The sequence below is a fragment of the Mus musculus genome, chromosome 13, assembly GCF_000001635.26.
Source record: "Mus musculus strain C57BL/6J chromosome 13, GRCm38.p6 C57BL/6J".
NCBI classification, from domain to species: domain Eukaryota; kingdom Metazoa; phylum Chordata; class Mammalia; order Rodentia; family Muridae; genus Mus; species Mus musculus.
This window is the reverse complement of record NC_000079.6, coordinates 13,693,137-13,715,548: the sequence shown is the minus strand read 5'-3', so window position 1 is coordinate 13,715,548 and position 22,412 is coordinate 13,693,137. Positions and strand designations below refer to the sequence as shown.

The 22,412-nt window shown below is 38.6% G+C and overlaps 1 protein-coding gene across 3 annotated transcripts in view; it reads right to left on the bottom strand.

Moving 5' to 3' along the window:
* The window catches only part of Lyst (lysosomal trafficking regulator), a 188,493-nt gene that overhangs the window by 63,255 nt on the left and 102,826 nt on the right, over positions 1 to 22,412 (bottom strand). For all 3 annotated transcript variants that reach the window (XM_006516561.2, XM_006516562.2, NM_010748.2), the window contains 10 exons: positions 18,761 to 18,939; positions 17,016 to 17,222; positions 8,871 to 9,047; positions 7,854 to 7,930; positions 7,339 to 7,527; positions 6,116 to 6,261; positions 5,939 to 6,035; positions 4,764 to 4,825; positions 3,876 to 3,931; positions 2,689 to 2,841 (listed from right to left, as the gene is read on the bottom strand). In XM_006516561.2, coding sequence (XP_006516624.1) covers positions 2,689 to 2,841; positions 3,876 to 3,931; positions 4,764 to 4,825; positions 5,939 to 6,035; positions 6,116 to 6,261; positions 7,339 to 7,527; positions 7,854 to 7,930; positions 8,871 to 9,047; positions 17,016 to 17,222; positions 18,761 to 18,939 — 1,343 coding nt within the window. The remainder of the gene's footprint in view (positions 1 to 2,688; positions 2,842 to 3,875; positions 3,932 to 4,763; positions 4,826 to 5,938; positions 6,036 to 6,115; positions 6,262 to 7,338; positions 7,528 to 7,853; positions 7,931 to 8,870; positions 9,048 to 17,015; positions 17,223 to 18,760; positions 18,940 to 22,412) is intronic.

The following is a 22,412-nucleotide window of genomic DNA, read 5'->3' as shown; positions in this document are numbered from 1 at the left end:
TAAAATCAGGGACTAGACAAGGTTGCCCACTTTCTCCCTACCTTTTCAACATAGTACTTGAAGTCCTAGCCAGAGCAATTCCACAACAAAAGGAGATCAAGGGGATACAAATTGGAAAAGAGGAAGTCAAAATATCACTTTTTGCAGATGATATGATAGTATATATAAGTGACCCTAAAAATTCCACCAGAGAACTCCTAAACCTGATAAACAGCTTCGGTGAAGTAGCTGGATATAAAATTAACTCAAACAAGTCAATGGCCTTTCTCTATACAAAGAATAAACAGGCTGAGAAAGAAATTAGGGAAACAACACCCTTCTCAATAGTCACAAATAATATAAAATATCTTGGCGTGACTCTAACTAAGGAGGTGAAAGATCTGTATGATAAAAACTTCAAATCTCTGAAGAAAGAAATTAAAGAAGATCTCAGAAGATGGAAAGATCTCCCATGCTCATGGATTGGCAGGATCAACATTGTAAAAATGGCTATCTTGCCAAAAGCAATCTACAGATTCAATGCAATCCCCATCAAAATTCCAACTCAATTCTTCAACGAATTAGAAGGAGCAATTTGCAAATTCATCTGGAATAACAAAAAACCTAGGATTGCAAAAATTCTTCTCAAGGATAAAAGAACCTCTGGTGGAATCACCATGCCTGACCTAAAGCTTTACTACAGAGCAATTGTGATAAAAACTGCATGGTACTGGTATAGAGACAGACAAGTAGACCAATGGAATAGAATTGAAGACCCAGAAATGAACCCACACACCTATGGTCACTTGATCTTCGACAAGGGAGCTAAAACCATCCAGTGGAAGAAAGACAGCATTTTCAACAATTGGTGCTGGCACAACTGGTTGTTATCATGTAGAAGAATGCGAATCGATCCATACTTATCTCCTTGTACTAAGGTCAAATCTAAGTGGATCAAGGAACTTCACATAAAACCAGAGACACTGAAACTTATAGAGGAGAAAGTGGGGAAAAGCCTTGAAGATATGGGCACAGGGGAAAAATTCCTGAACAGAATAGCAATGGCTTGTGCTGTAAGATCGAGAATTGACAAATGGGACCTAATGAAACTCCAAAGCTTCTGCAAGGCAAAAGACACCGTCAATAAGACAAAAAGACCACCAACAAATTGGGAAAGGATCTTTACCTATCCTAAATCAGATAGGGGACTAATATCCAACATATATAAAGAACTCAAGAAGGTGGACTTCAGAAAATCGAATAACCCCATTAAAAAATGGGGCTCAGAACTGAACAAAGAATTCTCACCTGAGGAATACCGAATGGCAGAGAAGCACCTGAAAAAATGTTCAACATCCTTAATCATCAGGGAAATGCAAATCAAAACAACCCTGAGATTCCATCTCACACCAGTCAGAATGGCTAAGATCAAAAATTCAGGTGACAGCAGATGCTGGCGAGGATGTGGAGAAAGAGGAACACTCCTCCATTTTTGGTGGGATTGCAGGCTTGTACAACCTCTCTGGAAATCAGTCTGGCGGTTCCTCCGAAAAGTGGACATAGTACTACCGGAGGATCCAGCAATACCTCTCCTGGGCATATATCCAGAAGATGCCCCAACTGGTAAGAAGGACATATGCTCCACTATCTTCATAGCAGCCTTATTTATAATAGCCAGAAGCTGGAAAGAACCCAGATGCCCCTCAACAGAGGAATGGATACAGAAAATGTGGTACATCTACACAATGGAGTACTACTCAGCTATTAAAAAGAATGAATTTATGAAATTCCTAGCCAAATGGATGGACCTGGAGGGCATCATCCTGAGTGAGGTAACCCATTCACAAAGGAACTCACACAATATGTACTCTGATAAGTCGATATTAGCCCCAAACCTAGGATTCCCAAGATATAAGATACAATTTGCTAAACACATGAAACTTAAGAAGAATGAAGACTGAAGTGTGGACACTATGCCCCTCCTTAGAATTGGGAACAAAACACCCATGGAAGGAGTTACAGAGACAAAGTTTGGAGCTGAGATGAAAGGATGGACCATGTAGAGACTGCCATTTCCAGGGATCTACCCCATAATCAGCATCCAAATGCTGACACCATTGCATACACTAGCAAGATTTTATCGAAAGGACCCAGATGTAGCTGTCTCTTGTGAGACTATGCCGGGGCCTAGCAAACACAGAAGTGGATGCTCACAGTCAGCTAATGGATGGATCACAGGGCTCCCAATGGAGGAGCTAGAGAAAGAACCCAAGGAGCTAAAGGGATCTGCAACCCTATAGGTGGAACAACATTATGAACTAACCAGTACCCCGGAGCTCTTGACTCTAGCTGCATATGTATCAAAAGATGGCCTAGTCGGCCATCACTGGAAAGAGAGGCCCATTGGACACGCAAACTTTATATGCCTCAGTACAGGGGAACGCCAGGGCCAAAAAGGGGGAGTGGGTGGGTAGGGGAGTGGGGGTGGGTGGGTATGGGGGACTTTTGGTATAGCATTGGAAATGTAAATGAGCTAAATACCTAATAAAAAATGGAAAAAAAAGATTAAGATATAAGATGTATTTTATATAATCTTAGAGTACCAATTTAAGAAAATTAACCTTCATTTAATTAAACTTTATTTAACTAGTAGCATCGTTGGTCACAATATCATTTCAATAATTACATATCTACTGATAGTGGATTTACCTTGTTATTGTCAAATGCTAATAGGAGTGTTCTGCCATTTGTTAAAAAGATTTCTACAGCATTATCTCTTAGTTGCCACCAGCGCCTGTGAACTTCTTTAATTTCCTCATATGTCCAAGAAAATGATGCCGGCTCTAACTCCCCTTGGAGGCTCTAAGAGAAAGAAAACAGACAAAAGCCTTTTCATCACCTAAAACCCCATCAAAACAAAGCACACAGTCATTCTTCCATGCCAAAAAAAAAAAAAAAAAAAAAATAGCACTATCTGGAAACCTCCTACTATATATAACACTGCATATGTCAGAGAGGATTTCGGAATAAAAAACACTCTTTCTAAACCTGTTTCGGTTTGTACAACACTGAAAGCTTCATCTGACATAATATGAGAATTCAGTCTTCATTTTTACAACAAACACTAACATATCCAGAAGACTCTGTTATTATTACCCAGCTATGTAGACATTAAAATGGCTGAGTTATTCAATTATATAAAAATTGCCTTTCTGGGTGAAGAGGTTTGCAGCCCCATAGGAAGAACAATATGAACCAACCAGTACCCCAGAGCTCCCAGGGACTAAACCACCAACCAAAGAGTACACATGGTGCCACTCATGGCTCCAATCACATATGTAGCAGAGGATGGCGTAGATCAATGGGAGGAGAGGTCCTCCGTCCTGTGACGGCTCTATGCCCCAGTGTAGGGGACGCCGGAGTGGGGAGGCAGGAGTGGGTGGGCTGGTTAGCAGGGCGAAGGGGGAAAGGGATAGGGAGGTTTTGAAGGGGAAACTAAGAAAGGGGATAACATTTGAAATGTAAATAAAGAAAATATCTAATTTTTAAAACAAAAAACAGAACAAAACAAAACTACCTTTTCTTGTGATGGCAAAAGTACCTGGTTGTGAATTGGGAGTGGCAGGGAGTATTTATTTGTTACTGTTGAGGACAGTGATGAGGAAGATTGACAGGAAATGAGAGGAGTGCATTAGAATTTGAATCATAACTGTAATTGCCGAGACCCAGGTCCAATGAAAGAGGCAATGACAGTCTTCCCTTAAAAAGAGCCTTTATAGACATGTTTGGAATTCATACTAGTCCACACAGTGGTAGGTGAGCTCTGTCTACATTGGATTTACGCAGGTTTACATTTTTCTAGGTATAAGTAAACATGAAGTTAAGTCACTACTCACCGAGCTTTCAACTGCGTCAGAGGCATTGTCTTCCACAAAGTACATCCCACATTTACCTGCAGGAAATAAGTGGACAGAAAGGCGTGACGTGTGTGCATTATGGAATGTGGTGAAAGGTAGGAACCTCTGAAGTCTTCTGGCCTGCGTCTGAATACCAGCAGCTAGAAACAGTTCCACACACTCAATAAATACTTTAAAATAGCACCCAGAAGATCTCAGTTGCTTCTTCTTTCTGTGCCTTTGTCTTATTGCTAAAAAGGGGGTATTTGAGAGCTGAATTTCCAAAATTACTGTAGAAATAAAATTAGAATATTTACAAAACATGTATTAAGACTGCCCAATTAGTGGCTCATTCTTACTATACGGCTCGTCTCCTTGGGTCGTGTCTCCAAGTCTACTAGTCACACACAGGCTGTGAGGTCACCAGGCTGACTGCTACCATACTCAACACCTTATAACCAAATTACCTTTATTTTCCTTTAATAGTAGCTTCTAAAAGCAAGAGTAGTGATGTTAGCAAACTACAGATGCCAAGAGAAGACATAAAACTGTACTTTAAAAAGGTGACAGAACAATAAAATATTTTGAAAGGCCTCACATACATAGAGCTTTTATGGTAGTGGTGTTATTTCATTAGTTATTTTTGTTAACCTTTTTCTGTGGGTCATTTATAGTTTAACTTTGTCATTGTATGTACATGTGGGAAAATGGTACTATCTATGCATTCAAGTATCCACTTGGATCCTATACGTGGAGGCTGTCTCTATAATGTCAAAGCAAAGCCACCTAAGTGATAGTTAAATAATTTTACCTCTTATGAAAACTGCTTAAAATTATTTAAGAATAAGGAAGGGTGAATATGAGTGAAATTCTTTTAAAACCACTTACCTAACAACAATTCCCCAGCTGTCTCTCTAGATGGTGCAACACTGATACATCTTCGATTCACTCTGTCAAAACATGTTTAAAATTGCTATGACTGAATTTTTTGCTTTTATTTTAGACTTCAAGATTTTTTATCTAGTAAAATATTAATGCAAAGCTGATTAGAGTTTCAGTAGCATGAGCTGGCATGCCAAAACCCAGACCATGCACATGTACTATTTATGTAACATTCATCAGAAGGGAAAAGATGGAAATTGTTAGGACAAGCTAAGGATTCCTGCAGTTTGCATGCAGATATATGGGTTTGGCTACCTAAGAATGGTTTCATAATGCAACTAGACACTACTATGTTAGGTCATTCATACTTCAATATGTGAACGAAGTATGTGTTTGCTCTTGTTTTCATTGTTGTTTTTTGTTTGTTTGTTTTCGTTTGGTTTTTTGTTTTCTTTTTTTTAAACGGGGGCACTGTGATCAGAAAATTTCTGTTCTCAAGTCACTTGTCTTTTTAGGGTGTAAGGTTTCTAACTATAAAGTGGATACAATAGGGGGATGGAGAAATGGCTCAGTGGTTAAGAGCACTGGCTGATCTTCCAGAGGTCCTATGTTCAATTCCCAGGAATCACAGGGTGGCTCACAACCATCTACAATAGGATCTGATGCCCTCTTCTGGCATTCAGGTGTACATGCAGAGCACTCATGCAAAAAAAATACATAGAATTAAAAAATTTAAATGTATACAATAATCACAACTAAAAGAATATGGCAACAATATTAACAACTAGTACATGCTGACACATTTAAATTCAATAATACTATAAAAGCCTGTATATGATAATGTCCCCTACTTACAAAGTGAGGAAATGGAAGCAGAGAGGCTTATGTCACTACATTCCACTCCTGTGGAGAGCACCAGCAGCAACTCTATCTACTTTACAGAGACTAGAAAGTCAACTATAAAATACACATATGCTAGGAAGGGGCAGAGCTGGTGACTGATATCCACTAAACCCCAATGTTACAAATGCATCTGGACTTTGTCATTCAACTGTGTCCTGTCTCAAGTCTCTTTTAAGACTTCCCTAACACCACAGTATTACCAACAATACATAAAGTCTACAATAAGCTAAATCTGTACATCCATCTAAGGGTGAAGGAGGGCAAGGACTCAGATCTACCTGATGGATTCACTTGCAGCTTTGTCTTTGACAGTAGAGGAGAAGGAAGAATGAGTTTTATCTTCAAAAAGGTAAGAGAGTGGGGGCCTGAGCACACCTGTGGAGAAAACGTACACAGCGTTTATCTAGCAACTGTTACCTGTCCCGCCCAGAGGCCAAGGCCAACGCTACTGTTACCTTCTGACTTCTGTCTGTCCCTCAGGAGGTACTTATTGGGAATAGTTAGATAGCATCTCTGCAAACGTCTCCTCTCTCGGTTTGGCCCTTCTGTTGGATCCAACTGCCATGAAGTTGGATAGTAGATTGGGTCATACCAGACTGCTCTGTAAATTGAAATAAAACATCTTAGTGGTCATCGAAGGACTTACAACCTTAAAATCATAAAGACTGAGCAAATAAACACAATGGGCTTACTTAAGTACAAAACAACGGTCTGTACATCAGAAGAAATATATACGTATAATAAAGACTGACAAAGAAAGTGAGTGTCCACCCCTGAGTCCAGTTCCCAAGCTCCCTTCTGGAGCAAGTGCTGCTTCCAGTTTCCTGTATCTACTAGATTACATCACCTGACTGTAGCTAGTTATCTCAATTAAAAGTAAGGAATGATACATGACTTCTTTTTGTCACTTATAATTCATCTTTTAAAAAAGATGTGTTTTTACATGTATGAGCATTGTTCCTGTGTGTATGAATGTGGATTGTTTGTGTGCCTACTGCCTGAGGAGGCTACATGACAGTTTGGATCTCCTGGAGCTGGAGCTGCACGTAGGTTGTGAACTGCCATTCAGGTGCTGAGGAACTGAAGCCAGTCCTCTGCAAGAGCGGAGGCACTCTTAACCACTGAGCCACCTCCCTAGCCCCCTCATAATGTACCTTTAAATCATATTAATAAAGTCTAAGATAGAAAAAGAGCTATTTCCCAAATATACTCTTTTGACAATTTCTCTATCCTTTTGAAAAAAACCTTATTTTAAAATTGAAATGAATTTTACTATCGAAAGAGCTAATGCCTGTTTTCTTTCAAGAATTAAAAACAAAAAAAACAAAAAAATCCTCATGAGGTTATTCTTGAAGACTGAAAAAAAGTCTAGATAAAAAGTTTCATTGAAATAATTTTATAGGGCTGGTGAGATGGCTCAGCGGTTAAGAGCACTGACTGCTCTTCCAGGGGTTCTGAGTTCAAATCCCAGTGACTACATGGTGGCTCACAACCATCCGTAATGAGACCTGACACCCTCTCCTCTCCAGGTATGTCTGAGGACAGTTACAGTGTACTTACATATAACAATAAATAAATCTTTTAAAAAAATAATTGTATAAATGTGAGTACTGGAATGAAAACACTATTACACATCACATATAGAAGCTGTGCTCAGCCACGTGTTCCCACTGCACACCTGTCATGTGTCAGCTGCTGGATGCATTCCTGCCAGTGCCTGCTGGCACTCAGGTCAACTTTGTACATCCCTCTGATGTGCTGGATCACCTTCTTCCTTTCAATGCCTTGGGAGAGTGATACAGCCTGGGTGATGTCTGCAGCGATTTTAGATATATCCTTGGATTTGAAATCGAGCCTCTGGAAGAGACTAAACCAACAAGATTGTTCCAAAGTTAAGTATTCACTAAACATTAAGTATCTGAACAGTACACCTCAGGCTGGGATACAGCTCAGTGGTATAGCATTTGACTAGCATGCTGGAGAACCTGAGTACCGTCTCCAGCATACCACATATATAGATATATGTGCACACAGATCAAACACACACATAGATACAAACACAAATTCATACATACAAACAAAGTAACCCCACAAGTTTCCAAAATCAAACCTAAAGAAAAAGAAAGAAAAGAGGCTAAGTGTCGAGCCCTGAACAGCGTGGGAAGGACAGGCCTCTGGAACACGGAAGCGCACCTTTGCTGGTTGTTGTTCACCGTTTTCTGCCATGAGCCTTTGCTCACACTCTCTTCACTTTCATACTTCTTTTGCTCCTAAAAGATTGAAACAGTAATGTATAAAACTTACTCTCTGTTTTCTTTTATTTTCTTTTTTTTGAGACAGGATTGTATGTATCTCAGGATAGCACTGAACTCCCTATGTAAGCCAGGGTGGCCATAAACACCCAATCCTCCTGTGCCACCTTCCCTAGTACTGAGACTACGGGTATATACCACCATACCCAAGACCTTCAGGTGAGCACTCTACAAGCTGATCTATATTCTGAGCTCCTAAACTTGCTATTTCTCATATAATATTGGCACTTAGTCTTACAAAGTAATTTCGAATCTAAGGTAGTAAGTTATTTTCAGAAGGCCAGACTATTTAAATAAATAAGCCACTTAGACAATATTATAATTTCCCTCTTATTTTGGTATAGTTTGAGTCATTAAAACCATAGCAAAATAATTAACTAGGTTCCCCAGCCTCCTGAATTTACATAGCTACCTGCTTACTTCACTTGCTTGTTAAAGAATCTTAAGTGCAGGTATGTTTCAATGTGCTTGTCACTACATAAATCTTTCCTTCATGGGGACAGAGAATTTGTAGCTCTTGCCAAGGACTGGGGTTCCCGTCCCAGCACCCCACGATGACTCACAACCACCTTAACTCCAATTTCTCCTCAGATCTCCAAGGTTACTGCACACATGTGATAAATAGACTTATATGTAGACAAAACATATACATATACATAAGATAAATAAATCTCAATAATAATCCTTCCTTCATTGAAGTCTATAGATAATGGATGACAAAAACCAAAGAGAATAGAAAGTTACCCTAAATAACTCTATTTTTCCTTTCCTGATCAAAAACTCATTAGCAAAAATTAATAATTGCAAGATATTATCAATAGTAAAACAATCTTTCAGTCACTGTGTTAAGTGTACTCAAAAGGATTTCCTAAAAAACAACTCTGATTGGTAGACTCACCTCTCTGATGATCTTAATGAGCTCTGGTTTGGAAGGGGCACTGGGCGGGATGCACTTGTGGCCACATAACTTTAGAGCATTCATAAGCAGTTCTGCTGTGTCCATTTCTTCTTCACTTAACTCATCCTGATGATTATGTATCAACTCTGACAAATACAAAACCAACTTGGCTCCATGCTTTAAAAATAAGTAATAAGGTTTTAGTTATAAAGAATTTTATTTCTTCTGTTTAAATTATTTAATAATAAATTTAATTATATTTGTAGTTTTGATTTTAAATTATTTAATGATAATTTAAATATATTTCTAAAGTTAGTTGGTTGGGTAAGATTTATTACAACTGTAAAAGACACGACAATACAGTAGGTGAAATTTAATAATGTATTAGGTATTTGATATTACAGAATTATTCCTAATTTTATTAAATGATAGAAAAAAGTACTTTTAAAAGTAATATAGAACTCCACATAAAACCAGAGACACTAAGACTTATAGAGGAGAAAGTGGGGAAAAGCCTCAATGATATGGGCACAGGGGAAAAATTTCTCAACAGAACAGCAATGGCTTGTGCTGTAAGATCAAGAATTGACAAAGCTTCTATAAAGGCAAAAGACTCTGTCAATAAGACAAAAAGGCCACCACCAGACTGGGAAAGGATCTTTACCAATCCTAAATCAGATAGGGGACTAATATCCAATATATATAAAGAACTCAAGAAGGTGGACTCCAGAAAATCAAAAAACCCTATTTAAAAAAATGGGCTACAGAGTTAAACAAAGAATTCTCACCTGAGGAATACTGAATGGCTAAGAAGCACCTGAAAAAATATTCAACATCCTTAATCATCAGGGAAATGCAAATCAAAACAACCCTGAGATTCCACCTCACACCAGTCAGAATGGCTAAGATCAAAAATTCAGGTGATAGCACATGCTGGCTGGCAAGGATGTAGAGAAAGAGGGACACTCCTCCATTGTTGGTGGGATTGCAAGCTTGTACAACCACTCTGGAAATCAGTCTGGCAGTTCCTTAGAAAATTAGACAGAGTACTAACAGAAGATCCAGCAATTCCTTACCTGGGCATACCCAGAAGATGTTCCAACTGGTAATAAGAACACATGCTCCACTATGTTCATAGCAGCCTTATTTATAATAGCCAGAAGATGGAAAGAACCCAGATGTCCCTCAACAGAGGAATGGATACAGAACATGTGGTACATTTACAAAATGGAGTACTACTCAGCAATTAAAAACAACGAATTCATGAAATTCGTAGGCAAATGGATGTATCTGGAGGATATCATCCTGAGTGAGGTAACCCAATCACAAAAGAACACACATGATATGCACTCGCTGATAAGCAGATATTAGCCCAGAAACTTAGAATATCCAAGATACAATTTGCTTTTATTGTTTGTTCTGTTTTGTTTTGTTTTTTTGAGACAGGGTTTCTCTGTATAGCCCTGGCTGTCCTGGAACTCTGTAGACCAGGCTGGCCTTGAACTCAGAAATCCTCCTGTCTCTGCCTCCCAAGTGCTGGGATTAAAGTCGTGTGCCACCACCATCCGGCACAATTTGAAAAACACATGAAACTCAAGAAGAAGGAAGACCAAAGTGTGGATACTTCACTCCTTCTTAGAATGGAAGGAGTTACAGAGACAATGTTCAGAGCGGAGATGGAAGGAAAGACTATCCAGAGACTGCCCCACCGAAGGATCCATCCCATATACAACCACCAAACCCAGACACTATTGCATATGCCAGCAAGATTTTGTTGACAGGACCCTGACATAGCTCTCTCTTGTGAGGCTACACCAATGGCAAATATAGAAGTGGATGCTCACAGTCAGCTATTGGATAGATCACAGGGCCCCAATGGAGGAACTAGAGAAAGTACCCAAGGAGCTGAAGGCGTCTGCAACCCTATAGGTGGAACAACAGTATGAACTAAACAGTACCCCTCGGAGCTCGTGTCTCTAGCTGCATATGTAGCAGAGGATGGCCTAGTCAGCCGTCAATGGGAGGAGAGGCCCTTGATATTGAGAAGATCATATGCCCCAGTACAGAAAAATGCCAGGGCCAGGAAGCGGGAGTGGGTGGGTCAGGGAGCAGGGTGGGGGAGGGGATAGGGGGCTTTCGGGATAGCATTTGAAATGTAAATGAAGAAAATATCTAATAAAAAAGAAAAGAAAATGTCATGATTTCTACAGTCTACTTTTAAAAACTAAAAAAAGAAATGACACCAATGTGAGAAAGACACTGTAAAATACTAAATCTACATTTAATATGAGGGTTATGTGGTAGTTACCATATTATTCTAATTCTCTGTGTGTATTAGGAACCTTTAATAAAAGGCTGACATGAAGCAATCTAGTTACTCAGCTTCTGGGGAGAACAAGTTAAGGAAAAATAGATAATAAACTGGGGATAAAGGAAAAGACACAACCACAAGCTAGACGAGAAACTTGTCTTTTAACCTTAAAGTAAAAGTGCATTTCCATTCCCTTTCCTCTGAGTTTCCCTCAGTAGAAGAAGGTGAGATGCCAACCCTGAGCCTCTCAGTTCCACATGAGTTCCAAGTGGAGGGCCAGTGTGGGCCAGGCTACGAACAGGCCTAAAGCCAAGATCAGAGTTCCTAAGGGGATGACAGCTGTCTTCTGAAGTGCAAACTTAAATCAAATTTTGGTTCCTAGTTTTGTTGGGTGGGCCTTCATGTTCTGTCTATCACATCTGTTTGTCACATGTACATAATATTAGACAATAATTATGCCAACAAACTGCACACATGTCCTTTACTTTAGAAATCTTCATTGATACAAACATGACTGAATTTAGCTTTATGGCATTTAAAAAAATGAATTGAATTAAATGTCAACAAATGGTTCTAGAAACGATTACATCTTAGATGATATTTAAACTAACATGCTGAATCATATGTTGCTAAAAGCCTCAGATGAACATAAGCAATAGTGAAAGCAGCAAAGCTTAGTTCAATGCAGCATTTTAAATTAGTCAGAAGACAGCTGCTACCTGACCAAAAAAGGAAAAGCAACAGATGCTGCGAGAATAAAAGCACTGAAAAGTTGGCAAATAAAAACGGTACACGACTGGAGTATTTTGCTACATGTCTTTAAAATAATGTTCGTTTTATAACATTAAAAATATTTCAGCTTAGTATTCAGTGACATTCTAAATTATCTTTTAAAAAGACACTATCTGGGGAACAGTCAGGAACACTGGCTTAGACCTCAGCATTGGCAGGCTGAGCAGGAGGATTACGACATGTTTCTGGATAGTTGGGGTGCAAAATAATAATATGCAAAAAATATCTGACCTCAAACAGTAAGTTGTGTCTAATATCTCATTTTAGTATCCTTTGATCAACACTTGATTGATGAGAAAAGGTGTTAGGATTCATGTGAAATGATCTTTTTTACAGCCCACAAAAACTAGACATCATGGGAGACAGAAAGATCACTTTAGCCAAATAAAGCCAGGAAAGAGCTGGTCTACCAGGAGTGTGGACACACCTGTGAGCACAGGTAAGATCATCACTACTTTTGCTCCAAGGGACCCACCCGGAGCCCTCAGGACACAGAAACCGAGGAGCAGCCTGGGAGCGAACCTTCCAGTTTCTGTATGTGCCAGGAGTTGATTCTGTGCCACAGTGCTACATACCCAAATACCTCCTGGAGAGAACTGGTCTACCAGGAGTACCGACACACAGGCTACAGTCAGAGACAGCAAGACCAGCTAACACCAGAGATAACCAGATGGCAAGAGGCAAGGGAAAGAACATAAGCAACAGAAACCAAGGTTACTTGGCATCATCAGAACCCAGTTCTGGTGGAACTGGGGTAACAAGAACTGATCTATGGTTCTGATTACCAGAGAAAAGCAACACTGATTTAAAATCACATCTCATGATGGTGATAGGGGGCTTTAAGAAGGACATAAATAACTCCCTTAAAGAAATACAGGCAAACACAGGTAAATAGAAGCCCTTAAAGAGGAAACACAAAAATCCCTTAAAGAATTACAGGAAAACACAACCAAACAGGTGAAGGAATTTAAGAAAACCATCCAGGATCTAAAAATGGAACTAGAAACAATAAAGAAATCACAAAGGGAGACAACCCTCTGGATAGAAAACCTAGGAAAGAGATCAGGAGTCATAGATGAAAGCATCACCGACAGAATACAAGAGATAGAAGAAAGAATCTCAGGGGCAGAAGATATCATAGAAAACATTGACATAACAGTCAAAGGAAATGCAAAATAAAAAAAAAGACTCTAACCCAAAACATTCAGGAAATCCAACACAATGAGAAGATGAAACCTAAGGATACTAGGTATAGAAGAGAGTGAAGATTCCCAACTTAAGGGCCAGGAAATATCTTCAACAAAATTATAGAAAAAACTTCCCATACCTAAAGAAAAAGATGCCCATAAACATACAAGAAGCCTACAGAATTCTAAATAGACTGAACCAGAAAGAAATTCCTCCCATCACATAATAGTCAAAACTTCAAATGCACAAAACAAAGAAAGAATATTAAAAGCTGTAAGGGAAAAAAGGTCAAGTAACATATAAAGGCAGACCTATCAGAATTACACCAGACTTTTCACCAGAGACTATGAAAGCTAGAAGATCCTGGGCAGATGTCATACAGACCCTAAGAAAACACAAATTCCAGCCCAGACTACTATACCCACCAAAACTCTCAATTACCATAGATGGAGAAAAGAAGATATGCCATGACAAAACCAAATTTACACAATATCTTTCCACAAATCCAGCCCTACAAAGGATAATAGATGGAAAATTCCAACGCAAGGAGGGAAACTACACCCTAGAAAAAGTAAGAAAGTAACCTTTTAATAAACACAAAAGAAGATAGCCACACAAGCATGCTCCCAGCTCTAACAACAAAAATAACAGGAAGCAACAATCACTATTTCTTAATATCGCTGAACATCAATGGACTCAATTCCCCAATAAAAAGACATAGACTAACAGACTAGATAGGTAAACAGGACCCAGCATTTTGCTGCATACAGGAAACCCACCTCAGTGACAAAGGCAGACACTACTTCAGAGTAAAAGGCTGGAAAACAATTTTCCAAGCACATGGTCCCAAGAAACAAGTTAGAGTAGCCATTCTAATATCAAATAATATTGACTTTCAACCAAAAGTTATCAAAAAAGACAAGGAAGGACACTTCATACTCATCAAAGGAAAAGTACCAACATGAACTCTCAATTCTGAGCATCTATGCTCCAAATGCAAGGAAGGGCACCCATATTCATAAAAGAAACTTTACTAAAGCTCAAAGCACACATCACACTCCATATAATAATCGTAGAAGACTTTAACACCTCACTCTTAGCAATGAACAGATCATGGAAGTACAAACTAAACAGAGACACAGTGAAACTAACAGAAGTTATGAATCAAATGGATCTAACAGGTATTTCTAGAACATTTCATCCCAAAGCAAAAGAACAGACCTTCTTCTCAGGACCTCATGGTACCTTCTCCAAAATGGTCACAAAACAGGCCTCAACAGATACAAGAGATTGAAATAATCCCATGCACTGTATCAGATCACCACAGACTAAGGCTGATCTTAAATACCAACAAAAACAACGGAAAGCACACATACACATGGAAGTTGAACAACGCTCTACTCAATGATAATTTGGTCAAGGAAGAAATAAAGAAAGAAATTAAAGACTTTTTAGAGTTTAATGAAAATGAAGCCGCAACATACCCAAACTTATGGGACACAACGAAATGAGTGCTAAGAGGAAAACTCATAGCTCTAAGTGCCTCCAAAAAGAAACTGGAGAGAGCATACACTAGCAGCTTGACAACATACCTGAAAGCTCTTGAAAAGAAGCAAATTCACTCAAGAGGAGTAGACAGCAGGAAATAATCAAACTCAGGGCTGAAATCAACCAAGTGGAAACAAAAAGAACTATACCAAGAATCAATCAAACCAGGAGCTGGTTCTTTGGGAAAATCAACAAGATAGATAAACCCTTAGCCAGACTAACCAGAGGGCACAGAGACAGTACCACTCTGGAAATAAGTCTGATGATTCGTCAGGAAACTGGACATAGTACTTCCTGAGGACCCACCTATACCACTCCTGGGCATATACCCCGAAAATACTTAAACATGTAATAAGGACACATGCTCCACTATTTTCATAGCAGCTATATTTATAATAGCCCAGTAGCTGGAAACAACCCAGATATCCTTCAATAGAGGAATGGATACAGAAAATGTAGTACATTGACACAATGGAGTAGAACTTAGCTATTCAAAATAATAACCTCACAAAATTTGCAGGCAAATGGATGGATCTAGAAAATATAATCCTGAGTGAGGTAACTTAGTCACAAAAGAACACACATGATATGTACTCACTGATAAGTGGATATTAGGCAAAGAGTGTAGAATACCCACGATACAACTCACAGACCACATGAAGCTCAAGAGGAAGAAAGACCAAAGAATGGATGCTTAAGTCCTACTTAGAAGGAGGAACAATATAATCAAGGGAAGTATAGGGTGGGAGGGATTTGGGAGAAAGAGAGGTGGGGAGGGGAAAAAGAGGGGCAGAATCGGGTATGGGAGGAGATGGAGAAGATGATGTACAGAGGGTCAGGATGTTAAACAGAGGTGTATAGCAATGGGGGATGGGAAACTGGGAGTAGCAATCAGAAAGTCCCAAATGCCTGGGAAGCAGGACCCCACGGGGATGACATTAGTTGAAATACCCAACAAAGAGGAGGGAGAACCTATCTAGACCATATCCAGAAGTTAGGCATGGCCCCTAAGTTGAGGGATGGGGCCAACTACCCATCTCCAGATTTTTAATCCAGAACTGCTTCTGTCTAAATGAAATACAGAGACAAAGAGTGGAGCAGAGACTGAAGGAAAGGCCATCCAGAGACTGCCCCACCTGGGGATCCATCCCATATGCAGATACCAAACCCAGACACTATTGTGGATGCTGAGAAGTGTTTGCTGACAGGAGCCTGATATAGCTGTCTCCTGAGGGGCTCTGACCAATACAGATACAGATGCTTGCAGCCAACTATCAGACTGAGCACAGGGACCCCAATGGAGGAGTTAGAAGGACTGAAGGAGCTGAAGGGGCCTTATCTGACTTCAATAGGAGGGCAGGTCCTTGGTCTTGTGAAAGCTTGATGCCCCAGAGTAGAGGAATGGTAGGGTGGTGAAGCAGGAATGGGTAGGTGGGTTGGGGAGCACCCTCATAGAAGCAGGGTAAGGGGGAGATGGGATAGGGGGTTTGCAGAAGGGCAACCAGAAAAGGGGATAACATTTGAAATGTAAACAAATAAAATATCCAATTAAAAAATTACTAACAAAAAAAATGAAGAGAGGGTCAGAAGAAATACAGAGTGAACTAGTCAAGGGCTAAGTGGTGACAAAGGAGAGGGCCTTGTTCAGAGTGAGTCTCAGAGGACTAAAAGAGGCTGCAAGGGGCAGCAACAAGAAACTATCTTGAAAGGAAGAGAATTCATCACAAAGGAGCTGAATGGAGAAAAGCAGCTGTGAGCTCTCCAACTCTAGGAAAAGACCAACAGAACAAAGCTTGTATGCAGCTTTGGAAAGGCACAAAGAACTTTCCTACAGAGGACATGCTGTCTGACAAAAAGCAAAAAGAGTGAAGGGCTCTCAAAACAAAAATGGACTCAGCAGGTTGTCTATATATTTATGCATACATATACACATATATGGAACAATAATAAACAAAGAAAAAGAGGCTATGAAGTTGAGAGTATGGGAGGAGGGAAGCAGGGAGGGACTGGAGGGAAAGAGCAACATAATTAGATTTTTAAAAATGTATTAAAAAAGAAAATTCTTCACAATATGGCAACAAACAACCATACAGACCTTTTAAGAACTCAAATATAAAATGTTTAATCTAAGCCCTGAAAAATAGCTGGGAAATGACCATGAAGAAGTCAATTCAAGCCTAAAAAGCATAGGAAGGAAGGTCACAGATTAAATTTGTTTGGTAAGAAAACTACACTCCTGACAGCATGAACATAGTTTAATTTCCATTTTTGTTTTGAAGGGCTTTATCAAATGCTGAGATACTTACTTGTGGGGAGGGGCTAAGACAGTCACGAAGTATATCCTGGTGAGCTGGTTCATGAACTATCTCAAGTATCTGCTTCCGTTCTTGTACAGTGTGGGTTGGAGACAAAATATGCGCTAGCAATCTTCCAAGCTGGTCTCGGAGGGTTTCTTTACAAGACCCCAGGATTTTAGTCCACTGCTGCTTAGAAACGCTAGTTTTACTTGAACCCTAAGTCAAAATTGGAGTGAATTAGGATCAGACTTTTAAAAACTAAATAGTAGTAGTAGCAGTAGCAGTAGCAGTAGCAGTAGCAGTAGCAGTAGCAGTAGCAGTAGCTGCAGAAGTAGCTGCACTGTGTGTAGAGAGGGTGTTTGAGTGCCACAGCAAGTATGTGGCAGTCAAAGGACAACTTGAGGGGTTCTCTTCTTCCATCTTTACATGGGATCAGGGATAAAAATCAGGTGGTTAACATTTGTGTGGTGTTTCTACCTGCTGAGCAAGCTGGACAGCTCAGGATCAGACTTCTTAAGCAATAATATATTAGCCTCACAGAAACTCAAGGAAGACCATAGAATACAATTCATTCTAGATTTAACATTTAAAGTTAGACACTCATACATATCCATACAAATGAGAGTTTAAGAAATAGATATGTGACAATATTCACTTTATATATTTTTGTCACAAATACAAAAAGAGAGTACAGAAGGAGAAGCTAATGTCATGAGTCATTTTTCAATTTATCAACTAAAAATCAAATGAAAACAATCAGAGACTAATGGGAAGTAAATCCACCTTGCTTTTACAATATAGAAAACAAGGAACTCATAATAAAAATGAGTCAGTACTACCATAGTGAGTACCATAGTTATAAATGTAGCACTAAATAGAAATTGATCATCAGTTTTCCCTAGTTGTTGTTTTAACTGTAGCTCTACCAGTAGCCTCATCTTGACCAAATCACCTGAATTTAATACTGGAATCAGTATATATCAGAGCTCAAACACAATTTTAGAATGGCTTTCTAATTACTCCTACTCTTAAGATCTCTGCTTGAGTGATTTTAGTCTAAGTGAAACTAGAGTTTACTTAATGATCAGAGATGGACACTAAAATCCAGTTTAGATCCAGAGACTGGCAGTGGTGACTCATGGTATTCTAGAATTATATTGGCCTTTAGTGTTACTGACAGAGTGAATTGATCAATTTTTCCCCCATAATCAAGTATGAATGACCCAAAGAAACTCAAGTGAGATGATAGAAAGTGAAGCCAGACACCATCAATATACTCTATATCATTTTGAAGGTACTGGATATGCTTATAGCAAGATCTAAACTTTTCAATATTTCAGAAATGTAATTATAAATAAAGCCCTTTAAAAACAGGCTATTCATTTACAAACACAGCAATCATCAAAATCCCACTCCTCCCTGATACTACATGAGGTTCTTCATTTTGTAACAGGTTAGCCAAGCAAAATATATCACTCTATTATTAAAACCCCGTTAGGCATAATGGCACACACCTGCAATGTCAATTAGCATGAGACTGAGAAATGAGAAATATGAGTTCAAAGTCAACCTAGGCTACATAGTGAATCCTTACTTCAAAACAAAACAATGACCTTACCCCAACAGAAAAACGAATTTAAATTGTTTCAGGTACAAAGCACAAAGAAATATAAATTTAGAAACCCAGAGTTCACATATATAGATCTCTACTCCTTTTGTGTAAATGCACATTTTCAAGTCATTAATTTACTTACAATACACACTTTGAAGCCATCCAACAGATAGGTTAACATTTCTTTTTGAAATGGATTATATACAGAAGGTTGCTCATGATGCATGTCTTCTTCAGAAATTTCAGTCTGAGAAACTGAGGTCTTGCTTTGGGATGTATTTTCTGGAGTTCTCAAAATGTCAATAATATCTGAATTCAACTCTTTGAATTAAAAAAGAATTTAATAAAAATAAGTTAACTCATTGATAGGTATCTACTATGTATGGTAATGATGTTGGTGAAAATACTCAAGAGGTGGGATAAGTAACACTGAGGACATCTGACATAGCCATGAGAACTTATTCTATATTTAGCTAAAATTACATATAATTGTACATATATTTAATGAAATTACTCTACTTATAATCCCTAAGAGCCAAAGACTAATCTAATAAAAACCTCAGTACTAGGCATAAAAAATCCTCCTTTCAAGTTGGTGGTTAGGGGAGTCCAAGAGACTCTCAAGACAATATAGGTTATTGTTGTTGTCCTTTGTTGATCTCTGAAGACAAGTCCCTATTGCTGACAACACCATACACTTTAGACACAGAATTTAGAAGATTCTAGCTGATTCTGACCTGCAACCCTTCTTCCTCAGGGCTAGCTTTCATCATGTAGGCTGCTTTTTAAGTTGCCAAGGAAGGAAAGCAATCAGGTTGGGATACCTATGAACCACAATGACCAACACAGAAAGATATTCTTAAAGGTATATCTTGACAGTAATCAACAGCTGTCTAATTGGATGTAAGGGCTGCTCAATAGGAAGGAAATTATGCCAGGTATTATTTATAAATCTAGCCAACCATCAGTGGCCAGCGATGCCATAAATTTTGGATTAGAACCTGTAACTACCATTTTCTTAAACCAGTATAATTTCTGCCTGTATTTTAAACACTTATCCTTGTACTCACAGAAAAGTATAAGTATAGCTCTCACTCCTTATCAAAGAAGCTTCTTTTTGCAGCACAGAGAGAGAGATCATTTCAGAAAGCCACAACTAACCAAAATGCACAGAAAAACTGGCCATTTGGTGTCCAATCCCAAGTGATACATCCACAACACAACTGTATACCTACAGCTTAGAAAACATTGTGGAACTTAGAGTAGAAAAACTGTAAGAGCCAGAAGACCATGAAGTCTTTGGTAAGATTTTATCTTCTGGATATGAAAGGGAAACTGCACCCCAAAAATTTCAACACTATGATTACTTAAACAAGATCTGAACAATGACACCAGTTGACATGTCAAAGTTTATGGGAAAAATTAGAGTCCCACCACTGGGTTGCAGGCAATTAACAACTGTTGAAGGAGGTAGAATTAGCCTTCTCCAGACAGAGCCCTTTAAATGGTTATCTGATACCAAGTCAGAGAACATACACACACCAGCAACACTAAACAGATCCAACAAGTTGCATTTATGTATTACTCACACACATAATTAAAGAAAAAGATGGGCATAAATCTAAGAGGGAGCAGTGAGGGGAGACATGGAAAGTGCTAGAGATAGGAAACAGAGGGAGGAAATGATATAATTATATTTTAATTGATTTTTAAAAAAATCCTCTGGTCAGGTATGGTGAAACGTGTTTATTTCCCCAGCACTAGAGAGGCATATCTCTGTGAGTTTGAAGACCCTGTCTCACACAAACAAAACTTTAAAAAACTCTCTTAATCTTCTGTATTACTAACTGAGTTATTATAGTATAAATGTGGTAAATGTATTAATTAAAGGAGATAAAATGTGACAGAAGAGGGAAACAATTTATTTAAAATAATATAGACATTTAAAAGTACTTAAATTATGAAACTATAAAGGTTAAATTTACTAGTGAAGATGAAATGGTTAAAATTTGCTAAGATCGTAGGACTCTTGAAAAAAATCATCAACAAACTGAAAGGCCACATGGGTCCTCTGTAAGAACAAGTGGTCTTAACTCCTATGCCATCTCTCCAGTCCCCTTGAATAGTTTTTAGAATTCTAATATGTGTTTTTCAGCTTTATTGAGGCCTAACTCTAAGAAATGATATATTATATATAAAGTATACAACTTGATTGTTTGATATACATATACATAGTCGAATGTTAAAGATAGGTAACATTCATAAATTCTGATATAGTTGTGCTTGTGGTGTGTGTGTGTATGTGTGTGTGTGCGCGTGTGTACGTATGCATGCCTATGTATGTGTATGTGACCAGTATATATATGTATATATAGTGTATATGTATGTTTGAATATTAGCTATAGAATTATTTTTTCCTTTGTAAACAAGCTTGCTTTGTACACAAGTCTGGCCTCAAACGTGTGGCCCTACTGCCCTAGCCTTCCCAAGTATGCACCCCGGGACACAGCCATAGTGCTTTTATTGCTGGGGTTAATTTTTGTAGGTCTCTTAATGAATCCTCTAGGTATTAGCTTAACACTGGCTTTATGGGACGGCACATTAAAATAACAGTAAGATACCTCCATACATCTAGTAGAATGGTGAAAACAAAATGCTGACAACTCCAGATACTGGAGAAAATACAGTAAAACCTGAACTACTTATATATTGTAAATGTAGGGACATATAAAACTGTATAGCCACTCAGAAAAGGTTAAAACTGACATATAGCCCAGGAAATGAGCCTTGATTGTTTATCCCAGATAATAAAGGCTTATATTTACACAAAAACCTGTACTTGAAGTTTGCTAGGAAGTTTGAAATAACTCTAATTAAAACCAGCTTACATGCACTTCAATAGATAAATGGTTAAATAGACTCTGGTATATCCATATCATGGCACTACTGTCCCATAAAACAAACAAAACCCCAACTGAATACATTGCTGATTCATTCAAACTAAGCAGGACAACTCTCCAGAGAATTATGCTGAATAAAAATGGCAACAGACTTAATATCATATTTATATAAGACACTTTTTACCCCAAGACAGGATCTCACTATGTATTTCTGACTAACCCAGAACTCACTTTGTAGACCAGGCTGTTCTCAAACTCACAGAAACTTGCCTGCCTTTTCCTCCCCAGCACCAGGATTTAAGGCCTGTACCACTACATCTAGCTATTTTTTTTTAAGGCTGTGTTGCTAGGTTAGTCTAGAATTCTTAGGCTTAGACAGCTCTCCTACCTCAGCCTCTGAGTACCTGGATGACAGGCAAGAATCACTTGTTTCTGGCTGTCTTGTAAAACATTTTAGAAATGACAGAAATACAGAAACAGAGGATAAATTGGAGGTAGGTAAGGACTGAGGAGGGAGAAAGTGGGTTTGCTCATAAAAAGGCAAAAATTCATTATGGGAATGAAATTGTCCTCTTTGACCATATTCATGTCTCCTTCCTGAAAGTGACACTGTATTACAATCTCACAAGATTCCATGTGAAAAACTAGATACCAAGTTGCTGGATCTCTGTATTATTTCTAGCAACTGCCTATGAATCTATTACTTTGTCAAAAGAAAGGTTGAAAAATATTGTTTTAAAATCAATGACCAACCCAGACTAGCAATTAACACATTAAGAAGTAGAATATTAGTCTCAAACCTAAAGCTCCTTTAATCTGTGGTCATAAAGAAGAGAAAACTCAATGCTGTCTTTAAAAAAGGAAACCTGAGGTGTCCGCCCCGCCTGGGAGGGC